General features: G+C 53.8%; 2 protein-coding genes across 6 annotated transcripts; both read right to left on the bottom strand.

Moving 5' to 3' along the window:
* Positions 1-8,762: 8,762 nt before the first annotated feature.
* On the bottom strand, positions 8,763-18,461 carry SCARF1 (scavenger receptor class F member 1). 2 transcript variants are annotated; one of them, XM_037809574.1, is made up of 11 exons: positions 18,022-18,461; positions 17,656-17,717; positions 17,319-17,420; positions 15,927-16,452; positions 14,528-14,746; positions 14,000-14,128; positions 13,238-13,341; positions 12,712-12,832; positions 11,248-11,369; positions 11,020-11,166; positions 8,763-10,447 (listed from the first exon to the last, which is right to left on the bottom strand). In XM_037809574.1, the coding sequence occupies exons 1-11, from the start codon at positions 18,237-18,239 to the stop codon at positions 9,606-9,608; spliced, it is 2,592 nt and encodes an 863-aa protein (XP_037665502.1). In that variant the 5' UTR covers positions 18,240-18,461; the 3' UTR covers positions 8,763-9,605. The 2 variants fall into 2 exon arrangements, with proteins under 2 accessions (XP_037665502.1, XP_037665503.1); XM_037809575.1 differs by lacking the exons at positions 17,656-17,717; positions 18,022-18,461 and having other exon boundaries at positions 15,927-16,702; positions 17,319-17,392.
* A 150-nt stretch (positions 18,462-18,611) lies between these two features.
* On the bottom strand, positions 18,612-22,186 carry LOC119514041 (Rab interacting lysosomal protein). 4 transcript variants are annotated; one of them, XM_037809579.1, is made up of 9 exons: positions 21,603-22,186; positions 21,435-21,528; positions 21,233-21,339; positions 20,952-21,140; positions 20,539-20,684; positions 20,094-20,216; positions 19,363-19,446; positions 19,010-19,102; positions 18,612-18,978 (listed from the first exon to the last, which is right to left on the bottom strand). In XM_037809579.1, exons 1-9 carry the CDS (start codon positions 21,828-21,830, stop codon positions 18,849-18,851), a joined length of 1,194 nt encoding a protein of 397 aa, XP_037665507.1. In that variant the 5' UTR covers positions 21,831-22,186; the 3' UTR covers positions 18,612-18,848. The 4 variants fall into 4 exon arrangements, with proteins under 4 accessions (XP_037665507.1, XP_037665504.1, XP_037665505.1 ...); XM_037809576.1 differs by having other exon boundaries at positions 18,612-19,102; XM_037809577.1 differs by having other exon boundaries at positions 18,612-19,102; positions 21,435-21,507.
* Between the last annotated feature and the right edge of the window lie 299 nt (positions 22,187-22,485).

Raw genomic sequence — 22,485 nt, 5'->3', positions numbered from 1 at the left:
GAGTGGGGGCTGGAAACAGGCGTCGCCCAATCAGCAGCCACCCGCCCGCCCGGCGGCGAGCAGAAGCCGGTTCTTGCCGGACTAGGAGACAAACAAGAGAGATGGGGGGGTCGGGGGGCGCGGTGGGCCGTGCCTCGGCTCTGCCGCCTGAAACTGAAGGCACAGCCCGGCCGGGAACCCCTGGAGGCATTGCACCATCGCCTCTTCAGAGCCCCACCCTGGAGCCCTGTCTCAGGGCTGGGCGCCCAGCTCGGCGCCCGGGCACCCTCCGTACTTTCCCAGCTGCTGCGCCGGTCCCGGTGCGAACCCAGCTGGGCTTCCAGCGCTCCGCTCTCCTCGGGGCGGCTGCTTAGACTCCCGCTCTGCCCTGGGCGCCCCGCCCGTGTCGTCGCGCTCCCGCCGCTCCCCCATTGCCCGCTCCCCGCACAGCGCTGCCATCCCCGCTGCCTCGCGCTTTGTGTTCTGATTCTCCGCTCTCCTGCCGCTGGCGCCCCCCATCCAGGCACTGTCTGCCCCATCCCGGATCCAGTCCAGCGTAATCTGCCTCTTCCCTGCTTTCCCCGATTCACCCACCCCTCTCCTCTCCTGGGCGCCATCTGTCCGGTCCCTGGAAGGTGCCCCTAATCCCCAGGCAGGAGTTCGGGAACTGTCCGTTCCGTCCCAGGACGGCGTCTCCTCTGGTTCCTTATCCAGACGCTGACCTCCCCGGTCCTGCCCTCGTCGGTAGCCAATGTCCTGCGCCACCCCCACCCACTTCCGCCCTTTCCCGGACGACTCTTTCAGGTAAAGGCCCTCTCTGCCAGGTGATGCCCGTGGGAAGTGAGCACGAGTCAGGCCCCCGGAAAGCGCGCGGGCTCGAGAGGGCTCCGGGCTCCCAGCCTGGTGAGCCGAGCTGGACCTGTCCGGAGAAACTGCCGTGGCAGGGGATGGAGCTGGGGCTCTGAAGGTTCAGCAGAGCGGCGGCGTCTTCCGGATCGGAGGCACCGGCCAGACCTCGGAGGACCCCCGTCTCCCCAACATTCAGCTTGGTCTCCGGGAGCTGGCTCAGAGCCCCCAGGGCTGCGGGAGCCCCACAGCCTCCTGCTACGAGTTTCCCCAGTCCGAGTGCGCCCCCTGCCGTCGTGAACCCGCCGCTGGCCACCCCACAAGGGCAATCTCGCCCAAACGGCGCTTAGTGCTGTTGACTTGGGGGTCCTAGCAGGTTGCCACTATGCAGAATCTCACCCACCCACAACATTTCGAGGGCCTCCTGGCAAATCTCCAGCCCTTCCCTCTCTCCTCCTTAAAGCCGCTGCCTGAGGAGTGTCTCCAAGCAGCTTTTCCATATATATCTCAAATACATCTCTAAAATAATTCAGTTTTTCACCCGGCCAAAACTGTACCCCCTCTCCCTCCGTTTTCTCCCAGATAACAGCACTACTATCTACTGAAGTTAGATACCATGAACCAGCCTTTTAACAAATACCTGTTAGTCACCCACCGTGATTTCTCCATTTCCTTCACCCCCACCCCACCAATACAGCCGCATCTCCCACATACTTCCCTAATCTATGTGCAGCCCTAGTCTTCTCTCTCCCTGGGACTGCAACCACTGTTCATCTGGCTTCCAATCTCAGGCTCTTGAATCCACCCACAGGCTGTCCCAAGTGAGCTAAGCGAAATGTAAACCTGACCTTGGCAGGAATCCATAAAAATCCTTCAGAAACTCCTTACCATGTGTCCTGAAGGATAAAGTTCAAGTTCCCCAACTTGACCAACCCAGGCCTGTCCAGCACTCCTCACCAGTGGAGGCTGGTGGACCTGCTTGGCCCTAGATGTTCCAGCCACATTGCCCACACATGCTGTTCCTTGCACTGCTGGACCTCAAACATGGTCCCTTCTTGTACCGCACCCCCTCTGGGAGCCCTTCCCTAACCCCCCGCCCCCAATACCCTTCACATATCACCATCTTTGTCCATTGATTGCCTCTTTTCCCTTTTCTCGTGGACTTACTGGGGGTGGGGGGGATGGGACTGCGTCTTGCTTAACTTTGTACATACAGCCCTTAATACTGTAAGCACAAAGCAGATACACAATATAAGTTTGTTGAATGAAAACATGAACAAATGAAAAGGCCAAGAGGAACCAGATGTTGGGAGGTGATGGTTATGCCACTAATCACCCTTTATTGAGAACTGAAAACTAGACTAGGTGCTTCCTTTGTGTTATTTAATCCCTAAACACTCCAGGAAGATGGGCACGATTCCCATCCTACAGGTGAAGAAAGTGCAGCTTTAAGTGACATTTCTAAAGTCATAAAAAAAGTATGTCACATTTGCACACTGGTGTTTATGGCAGCAGTATTCACAATTTGCTATGGATAGAGGTGGCCTAAGGGTACAAGGACTGAGGAACAGAATGGAGAACCATGGTGTATGCATACAATGGAATATTGAGCAACTGCAAGAAGGAATGAAGCTGTGAGACACAAAACTAGGTGAATGGATCCTGAGGACAACATTTTGAGTGAAGTATGCCAGAAAGGAAAAGACAAACATTATAATGCCTCACTAGTATGGACTAACTATAATGTGTAAACTCTGAGAATTGAATCTTAGAGCACAGCTTATTAGGGAAATGTTTATTGTAAAGGTCCCTAGATTGTAAGCTCTAATAGCAGTCACATTTATTCCTGAGATGTAATAGTTATCTCCAAATTATGAGATGCTGAGCTCTTTGTGTATAGCCTGGCTGGTCTCTGGAACTTTGGGTATCTGTATGACACCTGAAACTCAGAGCAGCTATGAATGTCAGTATTACCTCATACAGCAACTGTTAAAAAGCTGAAGAAGAGTTCAGACTTTAATTAAGAGATATGAATGAAGCAGATCTGGTTAGGACTAAGGCAAATCAGGCCAAACAGTAAAGGATGATATTGACTGTGTTTTAAAACTTCACCTTCTGTGTGAGACCAAGGGAAGAGATCTTTGTTTGGTGCAGGATCTATATTTTCTGCAATACACTAAATAATTTAAGTTTTACAGTTGGTTTATTCAAATACCATACTTACATGGAACTTTGAATAGGAAGTGAGATCTGGTAGGTTTGTACAGGTTAGTGTGAAACCTTGATACATCCCAAAGTAATTTGGACAGAGAATAAAAATATATTTTCAGGGCCTCCCTGAGGAACTGGGGAAAAATGCATAAATGTTGGACTTTCCCACCTGGGTAATTACTGATATTCTCACAAACATTGAGGACTAACAATTTAGTAGGATGCATCCTCAGTCTTGGGGCTTGCCCTTATGAAGCTTGTTACTGCAAAGGAGAAGCTAAGCCTACTTATAATTGTGCCTAAGTCTCCCCTAGAAAACCTCTTTGTTGCTCATAGGTGGCCCTCTCAATGTACCTATTTACTGTGATGAGGAGGCAGAATGTTGTAGCCTTTCTGGAAGTCACTGTGGTGGTTCCACAAGAAGCTAAGTATGTGGGGGCCATAAGGTCCTGCAACCTCATTACGGGGTATGTACCTGGAAGATCTGAGAGCAGAGACATGAATGGACATTTGCACGCTGGAGTTTATGGAGGCAGTATTCATGATTTGCAGTGGGTGGAGGTGGCCTAAGGGTACATGGACTGAGGAACAGAATGGTGAAGTGTGGTGTATGCATGCAAAGGAATATTGAGCAACTAAGAGAAGGAGTGAAGCTGTGAGACACACAAGGTGAATGGATCCTGTAGACAGCATTTTGAGTGAATAACGCTGGAAACAAATGCAAACACTATAATGCTTCACCAATATGGACTAACTACAATGTGTAAACTCAGAATTGAACCTTAGAGCACAGCCTAACAGGGAAACGATTATAGTAATGGTCTCTAGATTGTAAGCCCTTACAGCAGTCAAATCTATTCCTGAATTGTAATCGCTATCTGCAAACTCTGAGATATTGATCCCTTTGTGTATAACCTGATTGGCCTCTGGAACATTGGGTATCTGTGTGACACCTGAAACTCAGAGCTAGAGCTCGGCAGATATGAATGTCAGTATTAACGCATATAGCAACTGTTAAAAAAAAAAAAAAAAAAAAGCTGAAAAAGAGCCCAGACTTCAATTAGAAATGTGAATGAAGCAAATCTGGTTAAGACTAGGGCAAATCAGGCCAAAGGGTAAAGGTCGAAACTGACTGTGTTAAAACTTCAACTTCCATGTATGACCAAGGGAAGAGATGTTTATTTGGTGTAGGATCTATATTTTCTAAACAATATGGCTTCTACAGTCAGTTTGTTCAAACACCACAATTACATGGAACTTTGAAAAGGAAGTAGGATATGGTAGGTCTGAATAGGTTAGAGTGAAATAGCAACACATCCCAAACTAATTTGGGCAGACAATAAAAATATATATATTCAGGGCCCCCCCAAGGAGCTGGTGAAGGATGCGGGGGTGTTGGACTTCCTCAGCTGGATTGTTGCTGATGTTCTCACAAACGTTGGGGACTGACGGCTTGATATGCTGAGCCCTCTGTCTTGGGACTTGCCCCTATAAAGTTTGTTACTATAAAGGAGAGGCTAAACCTGCTTATAATTTGCCTGAGAGTCTCCCCCTGAGTACCTCTTTGTTGCTCAGATGTGGCCCTCTCTCTCTAACTAAGCCACCTTGGCAGGTGATCTCACTGCTCTCCCCCCTACGTGGGACCTGACTCCCAGGGGTGCAAATCTCCCTGGCAATGCAGGATTTGACTCCTGGGGATGAATCTGGACCCGGCATAGTGGGATTGAGAACATCTTCTTGACCAAAAGGGAGACACGAAATGAAACAAAATAAAGCTTCAGTGGCTGAGAGACTTCAAATGGAGTCTAGAGGTCACTCTGGTGGACATTCTTATGCACTATATAGATAACACTTCTTGGGTTTTAATGTATTTCAATAGCTAGAAGTAAATACCTGAAACTACCAAACTGCAACCCATTAGCCTTGACTCTTGAAGACAATTGTATAACAATGTAGATTACTAGGGGTGACAGTGTGATTGTGAAAACCTTGTGGATCGCACTTCCCTTATACAGTGTATGGATGAATGAGTAGAAAAATGGGGACAAAAACTAAATGAAAAATAAGGTGGGATGGGGGGGTGATCTGGGTGTTCTTTTTTACTTTTATTTCTTATTCTTATTCTGATTCTTTCTGGTGTAAGGAAAATGTTCAAAAATAGATTGGGGTGATGAATGCACAACTATATGATGGTACTGTGAACAGCTGCTTGTACACTATGAATGATTGTATGGCATGTGAATATATCCCAAAAAAACTGAATTTAAAAAAAAATGGCCTTCTCTAGCTAAGCTAACTTGACAGGTAAATTCACTGCCCTCCCCACTACGTGAGACCTGACTCCCAGGGGTGTAAATCTCCCTGGTAACGTGGGACATGGTTCCGGGGAATGAGCCTGGACCCAGTATCATGGGATTGAGAAAATCTTCTTGACCAAAAGGGGAAGCAAAATGAAACAAAATAAAGTTTCAGTGGCTGAGAGATTTCAATTGGAGTCGAGAGGTCACTCTGGAGGGCATTCTTATGCACTATATAGATATCACTTTTTAGTTTTTAGTGTATTGGAATAGCTAGAAGGAAATACCTGTAACTGTCGAACTGCAACCTAGTTGCATTGATTCTTGAAGACGATTGCATAACTATGTAGCTTACATGGTGTGACTTTGTGATTGTGAAAACCTTGTGGCTCACACTCCCTTTATCCAGGTATTGGACAGATGAGTAAAAAAATGGGGACAAAAATTAAACGTAAAATAGGGTGGGATGGGGGCGTGGAATGTTTTAGGTGTTCTTTTTTACTTTTATTATTTTTTTGAGTAAGGAAAATGTCCAAAAATTGATCTGGTGATGAATACACAACTCTATGCTGGTACTGTGAATAATTGATTGTACACTGTGGATGATGGTGCGTATGTGAACATATTTCAATAAAACTGTATTTTTTTAAAAAAGTATGTAAGAACTGGGATTTGAACCCAGGTCTGTTTGAGTGAAACTCTTTTTTCTCAGTCTTTTAGCAGGAGTGCTAAAGCCCCAATACCAGCATTGTTGATGAATCATAAAGAAATAAAACCACTGAAGTACTAGAAGAAAATGTAGATGATTATTTCACTGACTTTAGTGTAGAAAAGACCTTTCCAACTAAGCATGACATGAAACCAAGAAGTCATAAAGAACGAGATTGTCTAAATAAAAATGTAAATATCTATAGAGGAAAAAAAAGAAGAAACTATAATCAGCATTAAAAGACCACTTAGAAAACTGGGCAAGGAATTAATATCCTTGAAATATAAAAGGAACTGATAAATCAATGTGACAAAGACGAACACCTTAACTGAAAATAAGGGAAAGCATATAATCAGATAGTCTGTAGGAGAAAAACAAATGGTTATTAAAGATCTGGGAAAAAAAACCTCAATTTTAGAATAAACATGGCAATTCAAATTATAATGGAATATCGTTTGTTCTATTTTGCTAATGCTGCCGGAATGCAAAACACCAGAAATGGATCAGCTTTTATAAATGGGGGTTATTTGGTTACAAAGTTACAGTCTGAAGGCCATAAAGTGTCCAAGGTAAGTCATCAACAATTGGGTACCTTCACTGGAGGATGGCCAATGGTGTCCTGAAAACCTCTGTTAGCTGGGAAGGCACGTGGCTGGCATCTGCTCCAAAATTCTGGGTTCAAAATGGCTTTCTTCCAGGATGTTCCTCTCTAGGCTGCAGTTCCTCAAAAATGTCACTCTTAGTTGCTCTTGGGGTGTTTGTCCTCTCTTAGCTTCTCCAGAGCAAGAGTCTGCTTTCAACAGCCGTCTTCAAACTGCCTCTCATCTGCAGCTACTCTCTCAGCTTCTGTGCAGTCTTCGAAGTGTCCCTCTTGGCTGTAGCTCCTCTTCAAAATGTCACTCTCAGCTGCACTGCACCGAGTTCCTTCTGTTTGTCAGCCCATTTATATGGCTCCACTGATCAAGGCCCACCCTGAGTGGGTGGGGCCAGGCCTCCATGGAAATATCTCATCAGAGTTATCACCTACAGTTGGGTGGGGTGCATTTCCATAGAAACACTCAAAGAAATCTAATCAAAACTGATAACGTCTGCGGACACAAGATTACATCAAAGATAATGGCATTTGGGGGACACAATACATTCAAACTGGCACACCATTTTTAACCTATAAGATTTGATGTGGAGAAATGGAAATTCCCGTGATTTGTGAGAGTACTAACCCAGACAACTCTTTGGAGGGCAATTTAGAATAGGTATAAAAATGTTTCCTGTTCTTACTCCACAACCCAGCAATTCCACTTCTAGGAATCTAGTCTACAAAAAAACTTGCACAATTGTGTACGTGTATGTAAAAAGTATGTATCTATATTTGGGATGGGTGGGGGAGACAACCGCTTTGCAAAATGTTAGCAGTTGGTGAATCTAGCCAAAGTATGGGTGGATGTTTATTGTCCTATTCATGTAACTTTTCTATAGATTTGAAAGTTTCAAACTAAAAAATTGGGGGTGGGCTCCACCATAGGTGGGACCTGACTCCCAGGGGTGTAAATCTCCCTGGCAACATGGGATATGACTCCCGGGGATGAGCCTGGATCCTGGATCTGGCATCGTGGGATTGAGAACATCTTCTTGACCAAAAGGGGGAAGCAAAATGAAACAAAATAAGGTTCCAGTGGCTGAGAAATTTCAAATGGAGTCGAGAGGTCACTCTGAAGGGCATTTTTATGCGCTATATAGATATCCCTTTTTAGTTTTTAGTGTATTGGAATAGCTAGAAGGAAATACCTGAAAGTGTCGAACTGCAACCCAGTAGCCTTGATTCTTGAAGATGATTGCATAACTATCTAGCTTACATGGTGTGATTTTGTGATTGTGAAAACCTTGTGGCTCACACTCCCTTTATCCAATGATAGATGGATGAGTAGAAAAATTGGGACAAAAACTAAATTAAAAAATAGGGTGGGATGGGAGGAATGGAATGATTTGGGTGTTCTTTTTTACTTTTATTTTTTATTATTTTTATTCTTTTTAGTGTAAGGAAAATGCTCAAAAATTGATTGGGGGTGATGAATGCACAACTATATGATGGTACTGTCAACAGTTTATTGTACACCATGGATGATTGTATGGTATGTGACTATATCTCAATAAAACTGAATTTTAAAAAATTGGGAGCAGGGACTTGCACAAGTGCAAAAAGAAATATGGGCAAACTTATATACTGAATCATTGTTTACTATATCAAAACAATTAGAAACAACCTCACAGTTCATAGGTAGGGGATGATTTAAATAACCCATGCTCTTACACACAGTGGAATCCCATGTAGTAAATTTTTATAAAAGAGGTAGCTCTATACTTACTGACATCAAAGATACCCAGGATGTATTAAGTAAAAAAGCAAGTTACACAACAGTATGCTTAGTATACTCTTGTTTTGTTTTTTGTTTTAAATATTTGTTTATACATGCACTGAAAAACATCTGAAAGGAAGCATCTAAACTGTTAATAAGATTCTCTGAGAACTAGGATAGAAGAGGAAGGTTTTTCCCTTTTCTTTCCGCCTTCCTTCTTCCCTCCCTCCCTTTCAAGTTATACAAGTATGTGAGCTCAGAATTCAAACAAGACCAAGAGGCACCAGTAAAAAGTAATTCTTGCTCCTTCCTTGTCCCCCAGGCTGCTTCTGAGAAGGGAAATTTCAGTTTTACTTTACACACATCTGCAATGTTAGTACTTTTTTATTTTAAACAATGAACATGTATCACTTTCATAATTTTAAAAAAATTCAATCTAGTGAAAAAGTAAAAGCAGGTTCACTACAGAAAATTTGCAAATTATACAAAGCTTTTAAGAGAAAATAAATATCACCCACAATGTCATCTGCTAGAGAAAATTACCATTGATGCCTTCCTCTCGAATCTTTTTTTTTTTAATGCACATACATCCTTCTTTTAAAAAAAAAACTAAGGTGGTAAACTAATCACAACACATCCCCCAAAAGGGAGAATTTTAAACATGTATCCTGAGGCAAAATGAAATAAGGTTCATAAAAAGAAAACAATGGGATTGGACTGTGTATCCTAATTTATAACTTACTTTTTGCACTTAACAATAGAGCATGAACATTCTCCAATATCATTAAATATTCTTGCACAACATGATTTTTAGTGGTCGTGTAGAAACCTATCATAAGAAATCGTTATTTAATCTTTTATTATCAAACATTTAGGTTGTTTCCAGTTTCAGAAAAATGCTTTGTAAATGAAGGAAAGAATAGTCCTTTGGGGCAAACCGAGTCCAGTATAAAGGAGAAAGTCTCTGCAGCCATCTGCCCCCCTCCCAGGCCCCTAGCTTGTGGGGTTGCTGCCCCAACCTTCAGGCCCATCCCCAGAGTGCCATCAGGGCCAAAGCCAACCCTATCCTTTAACCTTTGACTTCTCCCTAGGGATGGGGCCTCTGGCATGTCTGTCCCAGCCCTGCAATCCTTTCCCAGCACACACAGCAGTCTGGTCCAGTGGTAGTTCTGGGGTCCCCCTTCTCCACAGTCTTCCCACTCCCCCAATTCAAGGTCCGCAGGGCTCCGATGGCCCAGAGATGGGAGCAACATTCTCATACTGGGGCTCCTCCTGTCCTTCCTCTGCAGCCAGCTTCGGGGGATCCTGTCCTGGGGGGCCAGCCCCACAGGCCGGCTCCTGGGCCCTCACTGGGCTCTCAGCACCACCCCCCAGCCCCTGGGCCCCTTCCTCTGGCCCGGCTCCCACAGAATTTGAGGCCCCGGAGAGCTGCTCACAGGGGGCCGGGCCGGGGCTCTGGCTGGCAGAGCTCGACGCCAGCCCGGGGCTGCCCTTGTTCCGACTCAGGGCCCGACGTGGAGGCTTGGGGATGGCACTCTTGACCTTGGGCTCTGCCTGGCCTTTCTGGAAGCTACCAAAACGGCGGAGAACAGACCGGACGGGGCCCTCAGATCCCCGTGGCGTCCCTGCTAGCATGTAAATTGTGGTCACAGGGCCTGAGCTCTCCTGGACATTGCCCTCTATGGCTTCCACACGCTCAGCCACTGTCCGGCTACCAAGCGGGAGTCGCCGGCGGCCAGTGGCTGAATCTCTGGGGCTGGCGGCACCAGCAGGGGCCTCTTCTGTTTCTGTTTGTTCTGGGCCTGTGGGCTCCTCGGCCTCCTGGCCCTGGGGACCCGGCTGGGCCCCCCGGGAAAGTCTCTTGGGCTTTCGGAGAGGGCTGGAGAGCTCCCCTGAGCCGCGGCAACTCGGTGGAGCAAACTTGGTGCCTTCAGCGAAGGAGACTGATGGCCGCTTGGCCCGGGCCAGGCTGGAGGTACGGGGGATGGTGAAAGGCGTGGAGGTATCCTCAGGGGCCGGCCCAGCCTCCGGAGACTCCACCGAGACCATCCCTGATGGAGGAGATGGAAGGGAGGGGGCTGGCCAGAGCCAGGCCGCTCACCCCACCCCACCCCATCCTACTTACCCAGCACAGTGTCTTCCTGGGGGGCTCAGAAATGGGGCAGGAAGGGGGTGAGGATGCAGAGAGAGGCTGGGGAAGGGCCCATTCAGTAGACACTGCAACCTCTCCCCACCCCTCCCCACCTTGAACTAATGTACAAACTCTTTCAAGGCTGCAGAGCCCCGTCCATCTCCATCTCTCCCTAATGTTCCTGCTGATTCTGCTGGACTCCACTCAGGCATCACCAGTGCTGGGACATATTCCCTGGTCCCAGCCATCCCCGGCACGGCTAGACTGTGAACCCCTGCTTCCATGTCCCCATTAAAGCCTCTCTCACTTGGTCCTAGAATCATCTGATGACTGTCTCCCCACCAGACTCTAAGCTTTGCAAGGGCAGGCGTCTGTCTCGCCTGCTCTTTACTGCATCCTCAGAGCCAGGAACAGGGACGGGCACAGAACAGGTGCTTGAGGAAGGTTTGTGGAATGAACAAAGCAGACGCTGGGTGGGCTGCTGGGGGCTACCTTCTTGGGGTGGCATGCAGTAGGCGGGACCCTCGTCTTCCTCTCCAGACTCGGGATCGGAAGAGAAGGAGTCGTCAGAGGCCCAGCCGGCGGAGGGCGGCTCGATGAAGCTGTGGTTGAAGGGGATCTCCGGGTCGTGGTGTGAGACTGTGGGGTCACCGGGTCAGGAGCAGAGCCTGATGGGAAGCCATGTCCCGCCCAAGCCCCCAGCCCTCGGCCCCCACTTACCCGTCACCCACGGTAGCTTGTGGCTGCTGAGGGAACCGCAGGGCAGCGCAGAGCCCAGGCTGTTCAGGGCCCCCCAGGCCTGCAGCTTCATCCTGGACATGGCAGCTCCGTCCCTTGCTGGCCTGAGAGGGTAGGGAGGATGTTCAGTCCAGGGGACCCTACTGGGGACAGGGTGGGGGCAGGAGAAGGGTCCTGGGACTAGTGTGAGGGAGGCTGAGGGACAGAGTGCAGCACTTCTACCACATCCCTCTCCTGCCCCCACAGCCTCAGTGGTTCCCTACTGACTACAGAATAAAATCCAAGCCACTGAGCCCGAGATGTGGACCTGCCACAGAGGGCATGTGGCTCTGGGGTCAGACAGACAGGTTCCACTCTGGCTCAGACTTTCCCTCTCTGGGCCTCAGTTTCCTCATCTGTAAAATGGGGGTAGCAACCCCTAACTGTGGGAGTTTTTCTTGGCATTTAGCACAGTGCCAGGCACTGGTGGGGACTCCTTGAAATGCACCTATTTGTTATGATCATCATAGCAGAGCCCCAGCTGAACCAACTCAAATGGCACCCCCTCCAGGAAGCCCACCCTGGTCTCTACTCTCCCTATCCCCAGGCTGGAAGTGACCATCCCACTGTCAGCCTTTGAGCATCTTGGAGCTAGTGCTTGTATGGGGGGCTTCTCCCCACCCCCTAGGCTCTGTGCATTGGGGGAGAGGCACCTGGGTCTGCTCCTCTGTGAATGTCACCCCCACCTCCAGCACAGAGGAGGATGTGCTCAAGGATTATTGCATGAACTAAGAACATTGGACAGAGAGTCCAGAAAGCTGGACAAGGGCCTTGTGCGTGTCGGTGATTAGCCGGCTCCCCTTGGGCCTCTGTTTCCTCCTCTGTGAGGAGGGAAGGAGAATCCTCCCACCCCCGACATTCCCTGCTCCAAACCTCCAACTGCTGTCAGTCTTGAAGGAGCCAAGAGGAGTGAAGAGGTTTTGCAAAGGTGCAAAGCTCTGAGTGAGCTGTGTCCCACTGCGGCAGCCCCCACCAGGCAAGTCCTTCCTCCCCTTGCCTCCTCTCTGCCTCCTCTCCGAAAGCCACACTCTCTGCCAACCCCCTGCTCAGACATTCAAGTCACTCTCTTTGTGGGGAGCTCGAGCCACAGCTCCTGCATTCCCCACCCTCCTTCTCCTCCAGACTTATTAGTAAATCCTCAGCCTCCTGCTTGGGTTTCAGTTTCACCAGCCCGTGGCCTGAGCTGGCTCACGCAGCCGCAGCTGGAAAACTCCTCCATCAGGGTTTCTGAGGAGGCTGGCTGCCCGCCTGGTGTCTCCAGGCCACCGCCACTGCCAACTACCTGCATCGTCTCCTACCTGAGTGGGGACAAGGCCAGCCCTTCCCCACACCTGGGGGAAACCAGAGGCCACCCTGCACCATCCTCGTCCTGAGCTGTGGGGTGGGGAGGGGACGGCCAGCGCTCACCCCTCCTTGGGGTCCGTCCGGGCGGCCCAGAAGCTGCAGGCACAGCAAGCGATGCCCAGAAGGAGCAGCAGCAGAGGCACCAGGATGCCCGCGAGGAGGGCCACGTCCCGCCTGCCGAGGCCTGCGGGGACAGGAGGAGATCTAACTTCCAGGCCCTCCTGTTCCCCGAACATCAGGTCTCATCTCCAGCGGACTTGCCCCCTCCCGCAAGACCTGCCTCTCCTCTGAGATAGAGCCTCTGCTCTGCCTGAAGGCCCCCTCCTCCAGGCAGCCCCTCTGCTGCTCTGTCTCCTCTGGTGGTCCCTGGCCTATTCCACAAGTGCCCCCAACTCTCATGTCTGAGGCACACACCAGTGTCCAGCCCCTGACCCCTGCCCATTTCCTGGGCTCTGGACTGATTTCTCAGGGGCAGGGGCTCTGGCACATCTTCAGGGACCCCCAAAGCATCTGTACACACAGTCTCCCAGGCAAGTGACGGGCCAGTCTCTCCATGGTCACCGCATCCCACACACCCCCTCCACCTTACCCAGCTGGCAGGCTCCGGAGACAGGGTGGCAGGCGCCCTCTGGGCATTGGCAGGGAACTGAGCAGTTGACTCCATGGAAGCCCAGGGGGCAGGATGTGTTGCAGCTGTGGGGTGACAAGGAAAGGCAGGCCCAAGGCTGGGTGGGGCAGGAAGAGGGAAGGTAGACCGCTGGGCACTACCTGCTGCCTAAACACACCCCTGCTGACCTTTGACCACTTCCAAGTACCCCTGGCAGTGTCTGGGAGAATCTCTCGGCTCCTAAGCCCATGTCCAGGGAGACCACCCACAAGCTGCCCAGAGGCTCCTCGGTCCCCAACCCCCCAGAGTGCAACCCTTGGGGCAGGGTTCACCTCCGACCAACCTCACCCCCCTGCCCACCCAGCACAAACTCCCTGGGCCCCGGTCCCTCCTCTGCAAAATGAGGTCTCTTCCTTGACATTACAGTTTGTCTTAAAGATGGAAAAGCTGATTGGAGATGCTAAAGACTTTAGAGAAACAACAAAGGGCCTTGTAGGCCTGCCCCTAAATAAGCTCCCCATCAAGTTAGGGAGCCGGTCCCTTTACATTAGGCATTGCCCTGACTCTCCTTTGGAAGAAACAGCCCATCCACCTTCCCATGGGAGAAATAACTTCTTAGTTATGAGCACACAGGGCGGGTAGCTGGAAGGTGGAAAGGCCCAGGAAGGGAAGTTTAGGAAACAGATTGTGCAGCAGCCTGACTTAGGCACCTGTGCTCCCCCCACCCGGGGCCCCGGGGCTCACCTGGGCCCCCAGTACCCAGCGTTGCAGACACATTCCCCGGTCACAGCATCGCAGGTGCCCTGGACACAGGTGGGGCAGGTAGAGCCACAGCCCTCCCCAAAGGTGCCAAGAGGGCAGGGATCTTCACACCTGGGGTGAAGCAAGACTCATGAATTGGGAGGATAAAGCTAGCCTGGTCCCCAACAGGGGAACCCTGCCCATTTTCCCCCATGCTCCTGGACTTAAGGACCCAACTGGCTCCTCCTCATCAATGAAGCTCAGGTGCAAACTGGGGCCACACCCAGTAGATGACAGACTACAGAGCCCTGCAGGGGGAAGAGGCAGGAAGCCCGAGTGGAGGGGAAGCTGGGAGAGAATCCTGCTCAGGGCCTCCTCAGCACCCATCTGTCTCCTCTGTCTTTGCCAGGGAGGCAGACGCCAGAGGGCAGTGTGATTGTGTGTGTGCGTGTGTGTGTGTGTGTGTGTGTAGCAGCTGGGGTGGGATCCTAAAGGAAGGTGCACCCTGCCTGAGCAGTCCAGCCCCCTCACCTGGTCCCCTGCCAGCCAGGGTCACAGCGCTGACAGTGCCCGGTGTCTGGCTGACAGGCCACCCCAAGCCAGCAGCGGGGGCACTGCTGCCTGCAGCTCTCGCCAAAGGTGCCAGGTGGGCAGGGCTGGTGGCACTGGGTTCCATTCCATCCTGGCTCGCAGGACTCACAGCTGCCTGTGTCTGGAGAGCACGGCTCATTCTGCTTGCAGTGGCCACAGCTGGGAAGAGAAGGGGTGCAAGGGAGTACTGGGGATGGATGGACGGAGTGCCCAAGCCCTTCAACTTGCACAGTGCCCACTCAGGCCTTCAGGGACACTGCAGAGCATCCAGGTCCCATCTGGGTCACTTAAGACATATTTGAGTCTCAGTTTCCCCACATTGTACAATGAAGAGTCTGGACAGGCGACCTCTGGGGACTCTTGTAGGATTCCATCCCCTTCCTTCTAATCCCCCAGTCTGACCTGTCCTTCCTGGGGTCCCAGCCAGGGCAGCCAAGTCACCCACCCCAACCTCCGCTTCCTATCTGTTCAGCTTTCCCTCCCATCCCTTTCCCCTTTTTCCCTTCCACATGTGCCTGAGAGCAGGCATGAATGGGACTAAATATTTTAGCTTCTATCTCATAGCATGAAAATGTGTAAAACTAAAAATATAAGTGTGTGTTTTCATCATTATTTTTTCAGGTTTGCTTTATCTTAATTTCTCATTGATGCTTAACAACATGAAGTTTCTCCACCCCAATACTTAATTATCTGGGGTCATATACCTGAGTCAGACCCATTAGTGGGATGTGGTGGGAGGAGTTCATAAAATCAATTTAGAGGAAACTTGAGCAGCATTTTAAAAAAGAAATGGTATAGAAAACATTCCAAGGTATCATATTTAAAACTTGTTAAAGTTTTATTTCAGTTAAGTGTGTGTGTGTGTGTGTGTGTGTGTGTGTGAGGTGATGATGTAAAAATGTGTTTTTTTTCTTTTTTTAGTGTAGGTGGAGCTGGTCAAAGTTTGAAAGCCCCTGGGTGTTAAAGGGACTCTGCAATCGTTTTTCATTCTTTATCTGCTTCTAAGTGGGGCTGCTAATAAGAGTACTTTTTGTTTAACAGTAATCGAATGAATGAGGCAGGGCGCGACTCGAGCAAGTGGCATCGAGGTGTTTTTTTTCCTTTCATCCCTGCCTTGCATATTTTTGTGAACACCATGTAACCCTATCCCTTCTCCCCGCCCTGTCGCAGCGCCCCCGCCTCCCCCTCTCCTTCCGTTTCCTATTCCCTTCCCCTCTTCCCTCCCTCCTCCCCTCCCTTCTCTCTCCTTTCCCTCCAGGCCCCACCTCGCCAGCCCGCCTTCCTCCTCCCTACCGCCCCCTCGCGTCCTCCCTCCTCCCGCCCGGGCGCCGGGGCTCACCTGTCCTTGCACCGCGCCCCGTAGCTGCCGGCGGGGCAGGGCAGCTCGCAGCGCGCGCCGCGAAAGCCGGGCGGGCACGCGCACTGGCCCGAGGAGGTGTCGCAGCGGCCGCGCGTGCACTGACACGGCTGCGCGCAGTCGAGGCCCCACCAGCCCGGCCGGCAGGCGCAGCGGCCGGACTCCTGCGCGCAGGGCGAGCCGTTGCAGGCGCAGCGGAAGCTGCAGCGGCGGCCCCACCAGCCCAGCTGGCACAGGCAGGCGCCCGTGGCGGGGTCGCAGCGCGCCGCCGCCGGGTTGCACTGGCATTGGCGGCGGCACGTGGGCGTCCACCAGCCCGGCTCGCAGCGGCACACGCCCGTCGCCGGGTCGCAGCGCCCGTGGGGGCCGCAGGCGCAGGTGAACTCGCAGCGGCCGCCCCAGCGGTCGGCGTGGCAGTGGCACACACCGGTGGCCGGCTCGCACTGGCCGTGTGGATGGCAGGGACAGCTCTGACGGCAGTCGGGGCCCCAGTACTGGCCCGGGCAGCCTGCGGGGGGTGGGGGTGGGGCGGGGAGAGATTCCGCGGGCTCAAGGCCGGGCATGGATCCCTGTCCCACCCCCACGCCCAGCCCCTTCCGCCAGGAAAGGGGACGCCACGCCCGCCCTCCAACCGCAGGGGCAGAACCTTGGAACACCGGCAGCTGTCCTCCTGGGCGCAACTCACTTCCTGCCCCAGACTGTGAGCTAAAAAAACCCCTCAGCAGTGGCCCTGCCTCACACTTCACATTCCAGAACACCTAGAGATCCAGAGTGGGAAAGGGCTTGCCCAGAGTCACCAGGAGGTGGGCGGGGCTTCCTTCACGCCCCCTCCTCCCTCCCACTGGGCTGGAGGTACGCTGGGGAGGTTCATCCCGATCTCAGGCCTCGGTGCTGCCCGCCGGGGTCGCAGGAGAAGCCACCTGTCCTCTAGTGTCTCCTCTGGCCGCTCCTGGGGACTACAGCCTGCTTGCTCACCACGCCTCTCCCCATCCCCCTTCCTTCTGCCAGAGACGGCAGACAATCCAGCCCCCAACCTCCTTCCACCCTCCAACGTCCAGTCCCCAGGGCATAAAATGTTTGGGGGTGTGGGGGGATGGGTGGAGAGTAGAAATGCATCCATTTCGCAATTAACAGGGATCACAGGCACTTTTTCTGAGAAGTTGGAAAGGAAGGTGATGGGCTTTGTGGGCATGAGTAAAGACCACATGAGTCAAGGAATCTCCCAGGGTTGCGTCACTTCCAGCCTCTGGGCCTCAATTTCCTCACTGAAGCTCAGAGGGTTTCTGGTCCTGCTGTTCTAAGCTGCACTGCTGCCTGCTCTGCTCCCCCTACCCAGTGCTACCCAGCAACTTCACCCTCCAGTCAGAGACTCACGGGAACTGCACTGAGCCCCGAAGAATCCAGGTTTGCACCGACAGAGGCCCGGCTTTATGCATACTTCGTCTTTCTGGCAGGCGTCCAGCCCTTCACAGATGGCTGGAAAACACCCCCTTAGGTCAGTAGGCTGGGTACAACCAGGGGACACCCCTGCCCCTCCCACTGGTTTTTGGGGCTGTGTCCCCAACAGGAACCGCTCGCTCAGAACTGGGTTTGTGTGTCACAGGATGGACCCTGGCTCTGAGGCTTAGGAGGGGAAATAGGCCCCCGAAGGCAGGGTCACTGGGCTAAATGCTTCCCTCTCCTCTCTGGGGGTTTCCTCTTGGCTACTCACGGATGGTGCATTCTTGATCTTTCTGTCTCCAGCCTGGGCAGCACTGGAGCTCAGCAGAGGGGCTGTGGGCAGACAGAGGTCAGCTGGGGGGCTAGGGGACAGCCTGGCCCTGCAGGGTGGGTCAGTCTCTGGCTGAGGTGTGGGAGGCTGCCCTCAGCCCCATCCGGGGGGCCTAGCTGAGTGTCACAGCTCCTTCCCTCCCCTTCCCTGGTCGTCCACCATCTGCCTTGACTACCCACCACCCTCCAGGCTGCCCCCCAAATCCCTCCTCAGACCTACAGCCTCTTCCCCCACGTCCTCCTTCCCCCCAATACCTTCACACCAGTCCAGCCACCACCACTCCCATCAGACTCCCACAAGACCCACCTGCTGGCCATGCAGACATGCTGCCCATTGGGGTCCAGCTCGGATCCCTGGGTCCCCCAAGTCCAGAGCAGCAGTAGTGGGAGCAGTAGCCCCAGCCCCATGGCGGCCAGTGCAGCGGGAGGGCTTGGGTTGGTCTGGCCCCCACAGCTCCCAACCCCCTCCCTGCTTCCTCCCAAGGCTTTTCCTGAGGAAGCCAGGCTGGAGGGGCGGGCTGCCATGAGGCACCTCCCTGAGAGGGCTGGCGGGTGCTGGGAAGAGCAGACAACAGAGAAACGACAGGGAAAGGAAGGCCGGTGGCAAGGGCTGAGTGAGGGCTTACAGGGCTGGTCTTAGCCTAGATGGAGGGCAGAAGAAGGAAGCTGCAGGTTCCTGGGGTCTGGGGACAGGGGAAGAGGGCGGGGTGGCGTGGGAGCCCCGGGGGAGGCATGGCTTTCTATTAGCCATATTCCCAGATGGAGGCCGAGCTCAGAGAAGCCTCCCCACCCAGGACCAACCAAGCAGACCCTGGGAGGAAACCTCAGCGTGCCATAGCTCCTTGTGGAGCCGGGAGGTGGGGGCAGATGACTGACAGACAGACACGGAGCACTTTCTGGCTATAATGGGCAGGTGCTTTATTACATTAGCTCAGTCCATCCACACAAACCCCTGGGAAGAAGACAGTCAGTTCTCTGTTTCACGGATGGGGAAACTGAGACTGAGAGGAAGTGCTTTCATCTGGCCCTGGAGGTTTGGTGCAGGGATGGAGAGGGAGGCAGCCCGTCCAGCCCTGGCTCAAGCCAGGATCAGGGAAGAGCCCTGGGGAGGGCTGAGAAGGGGGAACCCTGTCTTCATTTGAGGTCACATATCCACCCACAGCCAGAGCCCCAAGTCAGGCCTCTGTGGCAACTTTGGGCCCCCAGACAAAGCCGTTCATGGAAAGCAGATGAGCAGGGCCAGTCAGGAGCTGGGGGTGGTGGCACTGCCCACGGGCTGCAGGTGAGGTTGCTGTGGGGCCTCCACTTCTCCCCCTGGCTTGCTAGGAGCGAGGCTGCTGGTCCCAGCGTCTGGGGCCTCTGCTTCACCCCGATACCAGAGGCCAAAGCTGGGGAGAGCCAAGAAGTGCTTTAAGCCTGAAGCCGAGAAGTCAAGGATGTGGGCTGAAGGTGAAGGGGGTGGTGAGAAAATGGGGTACAGAGGAAAGAAAAGGCAGCATGCAGTAGTGAGGAGGTGAGGGGGCCCAGGGATGGAGAAGCAGGAGGGGCAGGGTAGAGCTTGGGACAACAGGGTGCTGAAGGGAGGAGAACCTCCTTCACCCCCACCATCCCTTCCCCCTCTCTGGCCCTTTCCCTTTCCCCAACATACAAATGCTGTATTCTGGACTCAGGGGGTGGGGGGTGGTCTCCCTTATCGCTGGGAAGCAGGAGCCAGGAGCCATCCTCAACGTCACTGAGACAGAAGAGAGAGGATGCATGAGGGCCATTTATCAAGGCCCCAAGGGACAAGAGTCCAGCTCCCATCTGGCCTTCTGCACAGCCCCCAGGAGCAGGCAGGGGAGGACAGGTGGCTGCAAGGCCCCCGGAGACAGTGAGGAGCTGAAGGAAGCTTGGGGCTTTTGTTTGCTAGCCCGACAGACAGCAGACCGCTGACAAGGCTACAGCTGTAGTCTCATCCCTCTGAGGACAAACAGGTGCAGCCAAGGCAGGAAACCAAGAAAATGAATGCAAAGAAACAGTGTTGGCAAGTTTCTTCAGCAGGATACACAGCAAGCAGGACGAATGGGAGCAGTGCTGGATCCTGAGAGAAGGGTGGCGAACTCAGTGGAGCAGGCCGGACAGTAAGCTCAGAGGGTGACCAGACCAGGTCAGCAAGCCCAGGGGTGATTAGGCCAGTGTGGCAGGCTCAGCAGGACAGACTGTACACAGGCTTAGAAGGTGACCAGACCAGGGTAGCAGGTTCAAGAGGTGACCAGGCTGGGTCAGCAGGCTTAGGGGGTATCTAGGCTGGTTCAGAGGATGACCACGCCGTGTCATCAGACTCAATAGGACATGGGAGGGAGGACTACTGACTCAGTGGGGATGAGGGCAGAGACTTACCTGCTTTCTGGTTCCTCTGGGGTCCCTAACATCTTGGCCTTGATCTTCGTCCGCTGCTTCCTGACAGCCACCTTCATGGCTTCAAGCAGAAGCCCAGGGACCCGGTGGTCTGTGAGCAGCTCCCTACCAGGAGAGGGGTGCAGAGGAAGTGGTGGGGATCAATCTGCCAACAGTGGGTCTCACCACAAGCACCAGCATGTTGTTCCCCGCCTCTGAAATGCCCTCCCTTGTCAACACCCATCAGACCTAAGCTTAGGGGTCACCCCTCCTTGAAGGATGCTGTTGTGGGTCCCCATGGCCCTCTGCACTGCCGCTCTGCCCCATGTGGATGACACTCCGAGAGAGCAGGCGCTGCTTCATTCATGTCTTCCCAGTGCCCAGCATGGTGCCTGGCACCCAGGAGCAGAGGCCCTTCAGCTTCCCAGTCCCTGCCCAGCACCCTCACCGTTGGAAGTATGCCAGCTCCTCCTTCAGCAGGAACACATTGGCTTTGAGCTCATTCCGCTCCTGAAGGATCTGCTCAAGCTCCTCTCGACTAAAGCCGCACTGCCCCACCTCCGGGGGATGCCCTGGCTGCTGCCCAGCCTCTGCCTGCGGAAGGGCAGGTGGGTCAGAGGGCCACCTCCCTAGCTCTCTCCTGCCCCTGGGACAACACAGGAATGCCTGGCAGGAGACTTGGGAGGCGAGGGTGGTACAAGAGATGACAGACCAGTGCCCTGGCTGAGAGTGGGACCGAAGCTAGCTGGGGCTGCACACTTGTCTGCCACCTTCCAATCTCCCGCTGGACCTGCTATGCAGCACAGCAAACCTTTCCTGAGTGCCACCAAGTGCCAGGCGCTACGAATACTGAGCACTCACCGGGTCCTCAGGGGACCCCGGGGCTCCAGCATCCCGCGCGGGCTCTGGCTCCAGCCGAGGAGCTCCTTCGCGCTCCAGCTCCCGCTCCTTCTCACGGTCCCGCGCGGCGCGCAGCTGGGTCTGCACCACGGCCAGCTTGTGCCGCAGCTCCGCGTTCACCAGCAGGAGGCGCTGCAGCTGTTCCTGCAGCTGGGGACGGGGCAAGAGGTGGGGCTAATGGGCGGGGCACCGGGGAAACCCTGCCCCGTGCCCGGCGTTCCAGCCCCGCGGCGCGCCCTCACCGCCTCGGTCTCCTGGCTGCGCTGCAGCAGGTCGCGGTTGTGCGCTCGGAGTTCGTCCCGCTGTCGGTCAGTCACCTCCTTGAGCTGCCGCAGCAGAGCGCGCTCCTCTGGGGAAGGGGGCGTTCTTAGCGGCGGCGCACGGGAGGGGAAGCCCTGGAAAGTCCCCAACCCCGCCCTTGTCCTGGTCCGGGTCCTCACTCACCCTGTGGCCCGGAGCGCAACTCCCGGCGGAGATGCTCGTTCTCCTCCCGCAGCCGCCGCAGCTCCAGTTCCGCCTGCTGAGCCGAGACCTGCAGCTGGAGAGGTCTGGGTCTGAGGGTTAGGCCCCCGCTGGCCCCGCGGGTGGCGAGGGGAGGGGACAGGGACTCACCGAGTCTGGTGCGGGCCCCACCGCAGCCTTTTCCAGGAGCTCCAGCGCCCGCACCACGAGCGGCACCAGCCCCGCTGCCGCCTCCGGCCCGAAGCGGCGCGCCAGCTGTTGCAGCTCAGCGCCCAGGGCCCCCGCTAGGTGGTACACGAGCTCCGCGGCCGTTTCCGACCCTGAGGCCGCTTGAGGCCCCCAGCCGTGCCACCCAGGCGCCGCCTTCCTGGGCTCCATGTTACCCGAAACCTCTCCCACACCCCCGCAAACGGGCAGGAAAAAGCCAAACAGTTGCAGCCCAGGAAGCGGGTCAGGGCTGTAAGGGCGGGGAAGAAGCGGCAGGGGGAGGAGCGACTGGGGGAAAGGGCGTGGGTAAAGGTGGCAGTGCCCTAGGCCCCCGGGCCCTGTCCTGTTCAATCCCCAAGGTCAGTCAGGTGTCCAGGAGCTGAAACTCAGAGCTGCAGGGAGACACTTGGTCAAGCCCGACCCACAGAACCCAATCCAGGCTCCGCCCCAGTGTCATGGGGCCCGTAGGCTGCCAAGTACTCCAGGCTAGAGGTGAGGTAGGGCCGTCACTGGCCTCCAGTGGAGAAAGCCAAATGGCCCAGCCGTGGGTCTGTTTTCCTAACCAGGAGTGACAGGGAAAGCTTAACAAGGGCCCACAGCTGCAGGCCACAAGCCACAGAGCTCCCAGCCACAGAAAATGGCAACTGTTCGAAATTGTGTTGTAAAAGGGGAGATGGTTTGGAATGTGGTTAGGGCAGTAGGCGTGAAAAATCCCAACCCCAGCTCATTCCTGAATCTGGGGGATAGCTAGCCCACAGCGCCTGGGCCTCTGGCCCCCTTAAGGCTGAGCTCAGCACCTTGCTGTGAATAAGGGCCCAGTTCAGCT

Source organism: Choloepus didactylus, chromosome 18 (genome assembly GCF_015220235.1).
Source record: "Choloepus didactylus isolate mChoDid1 chromosome 18, mChoDid1.pri, whole genome shotgun sequence".
Taxonomy (NCBI): domain Eukaryota; kingdom Metazoa; phylum Chordata; class Mammalia; order Pilosa; family Megalonychidae; genus Choloepus; species Choloepus didactylus.
Note: the sequence above shows the minus strand (reverse complement) of the source record. Positions and strands in the feature narration are given on the sequence as shown.

Excerpts from the sequence above, each read along its gene's own strand:
- SCARF1 (XM_037809574.1), bottom strand. The coding sequence starts at position 18,239 with ATGGCAGCCCGCCCCTCCAGCCTGGCTTCCTCAGGAAAAGCCTTGGGA. Across the intron at positions 16,453-17,318 it reads CGGGGCTCAGTGCAGTTCCC|GCTGCCCGGGCCAGTACTGG; the intron begins GTGAGTCTCTGA and ends CACCCCCCGCAG. Across the intron at positions 14,129-14,527 it reads CCTGGCTGGCAGGGGACCAG|GTGTGAAGATCCCTGCCCTC; the intron begins GTGAGGGGGCTG and ends GCTTCACCCCAG.
- LOC119514041 (XM_037809579.1), bottom strand. The coding sequence starts at position 21,830 with ATGGAGCCCAGGAAGGCGGCGCCTGGGTGGCACGGCTGGGGGCCTCAA. Across the intron at positions 21,340-21,434 it reads GTTGCGCTCCGGGCCACAGG|AGGAGCGCGCTCTGCTGCGG; the intron begins GTGAGTGAGGAC and ends CCCCTTCCCCAG. Across the intron at positions 20,685-20,951 it reads CGGGGTCCCCTGAGGACCCG|GCAGAGGCTGGGCAGCAGCC; the intron begins GTGAGTGCTCAG and ends GCCCTTCCGCAG.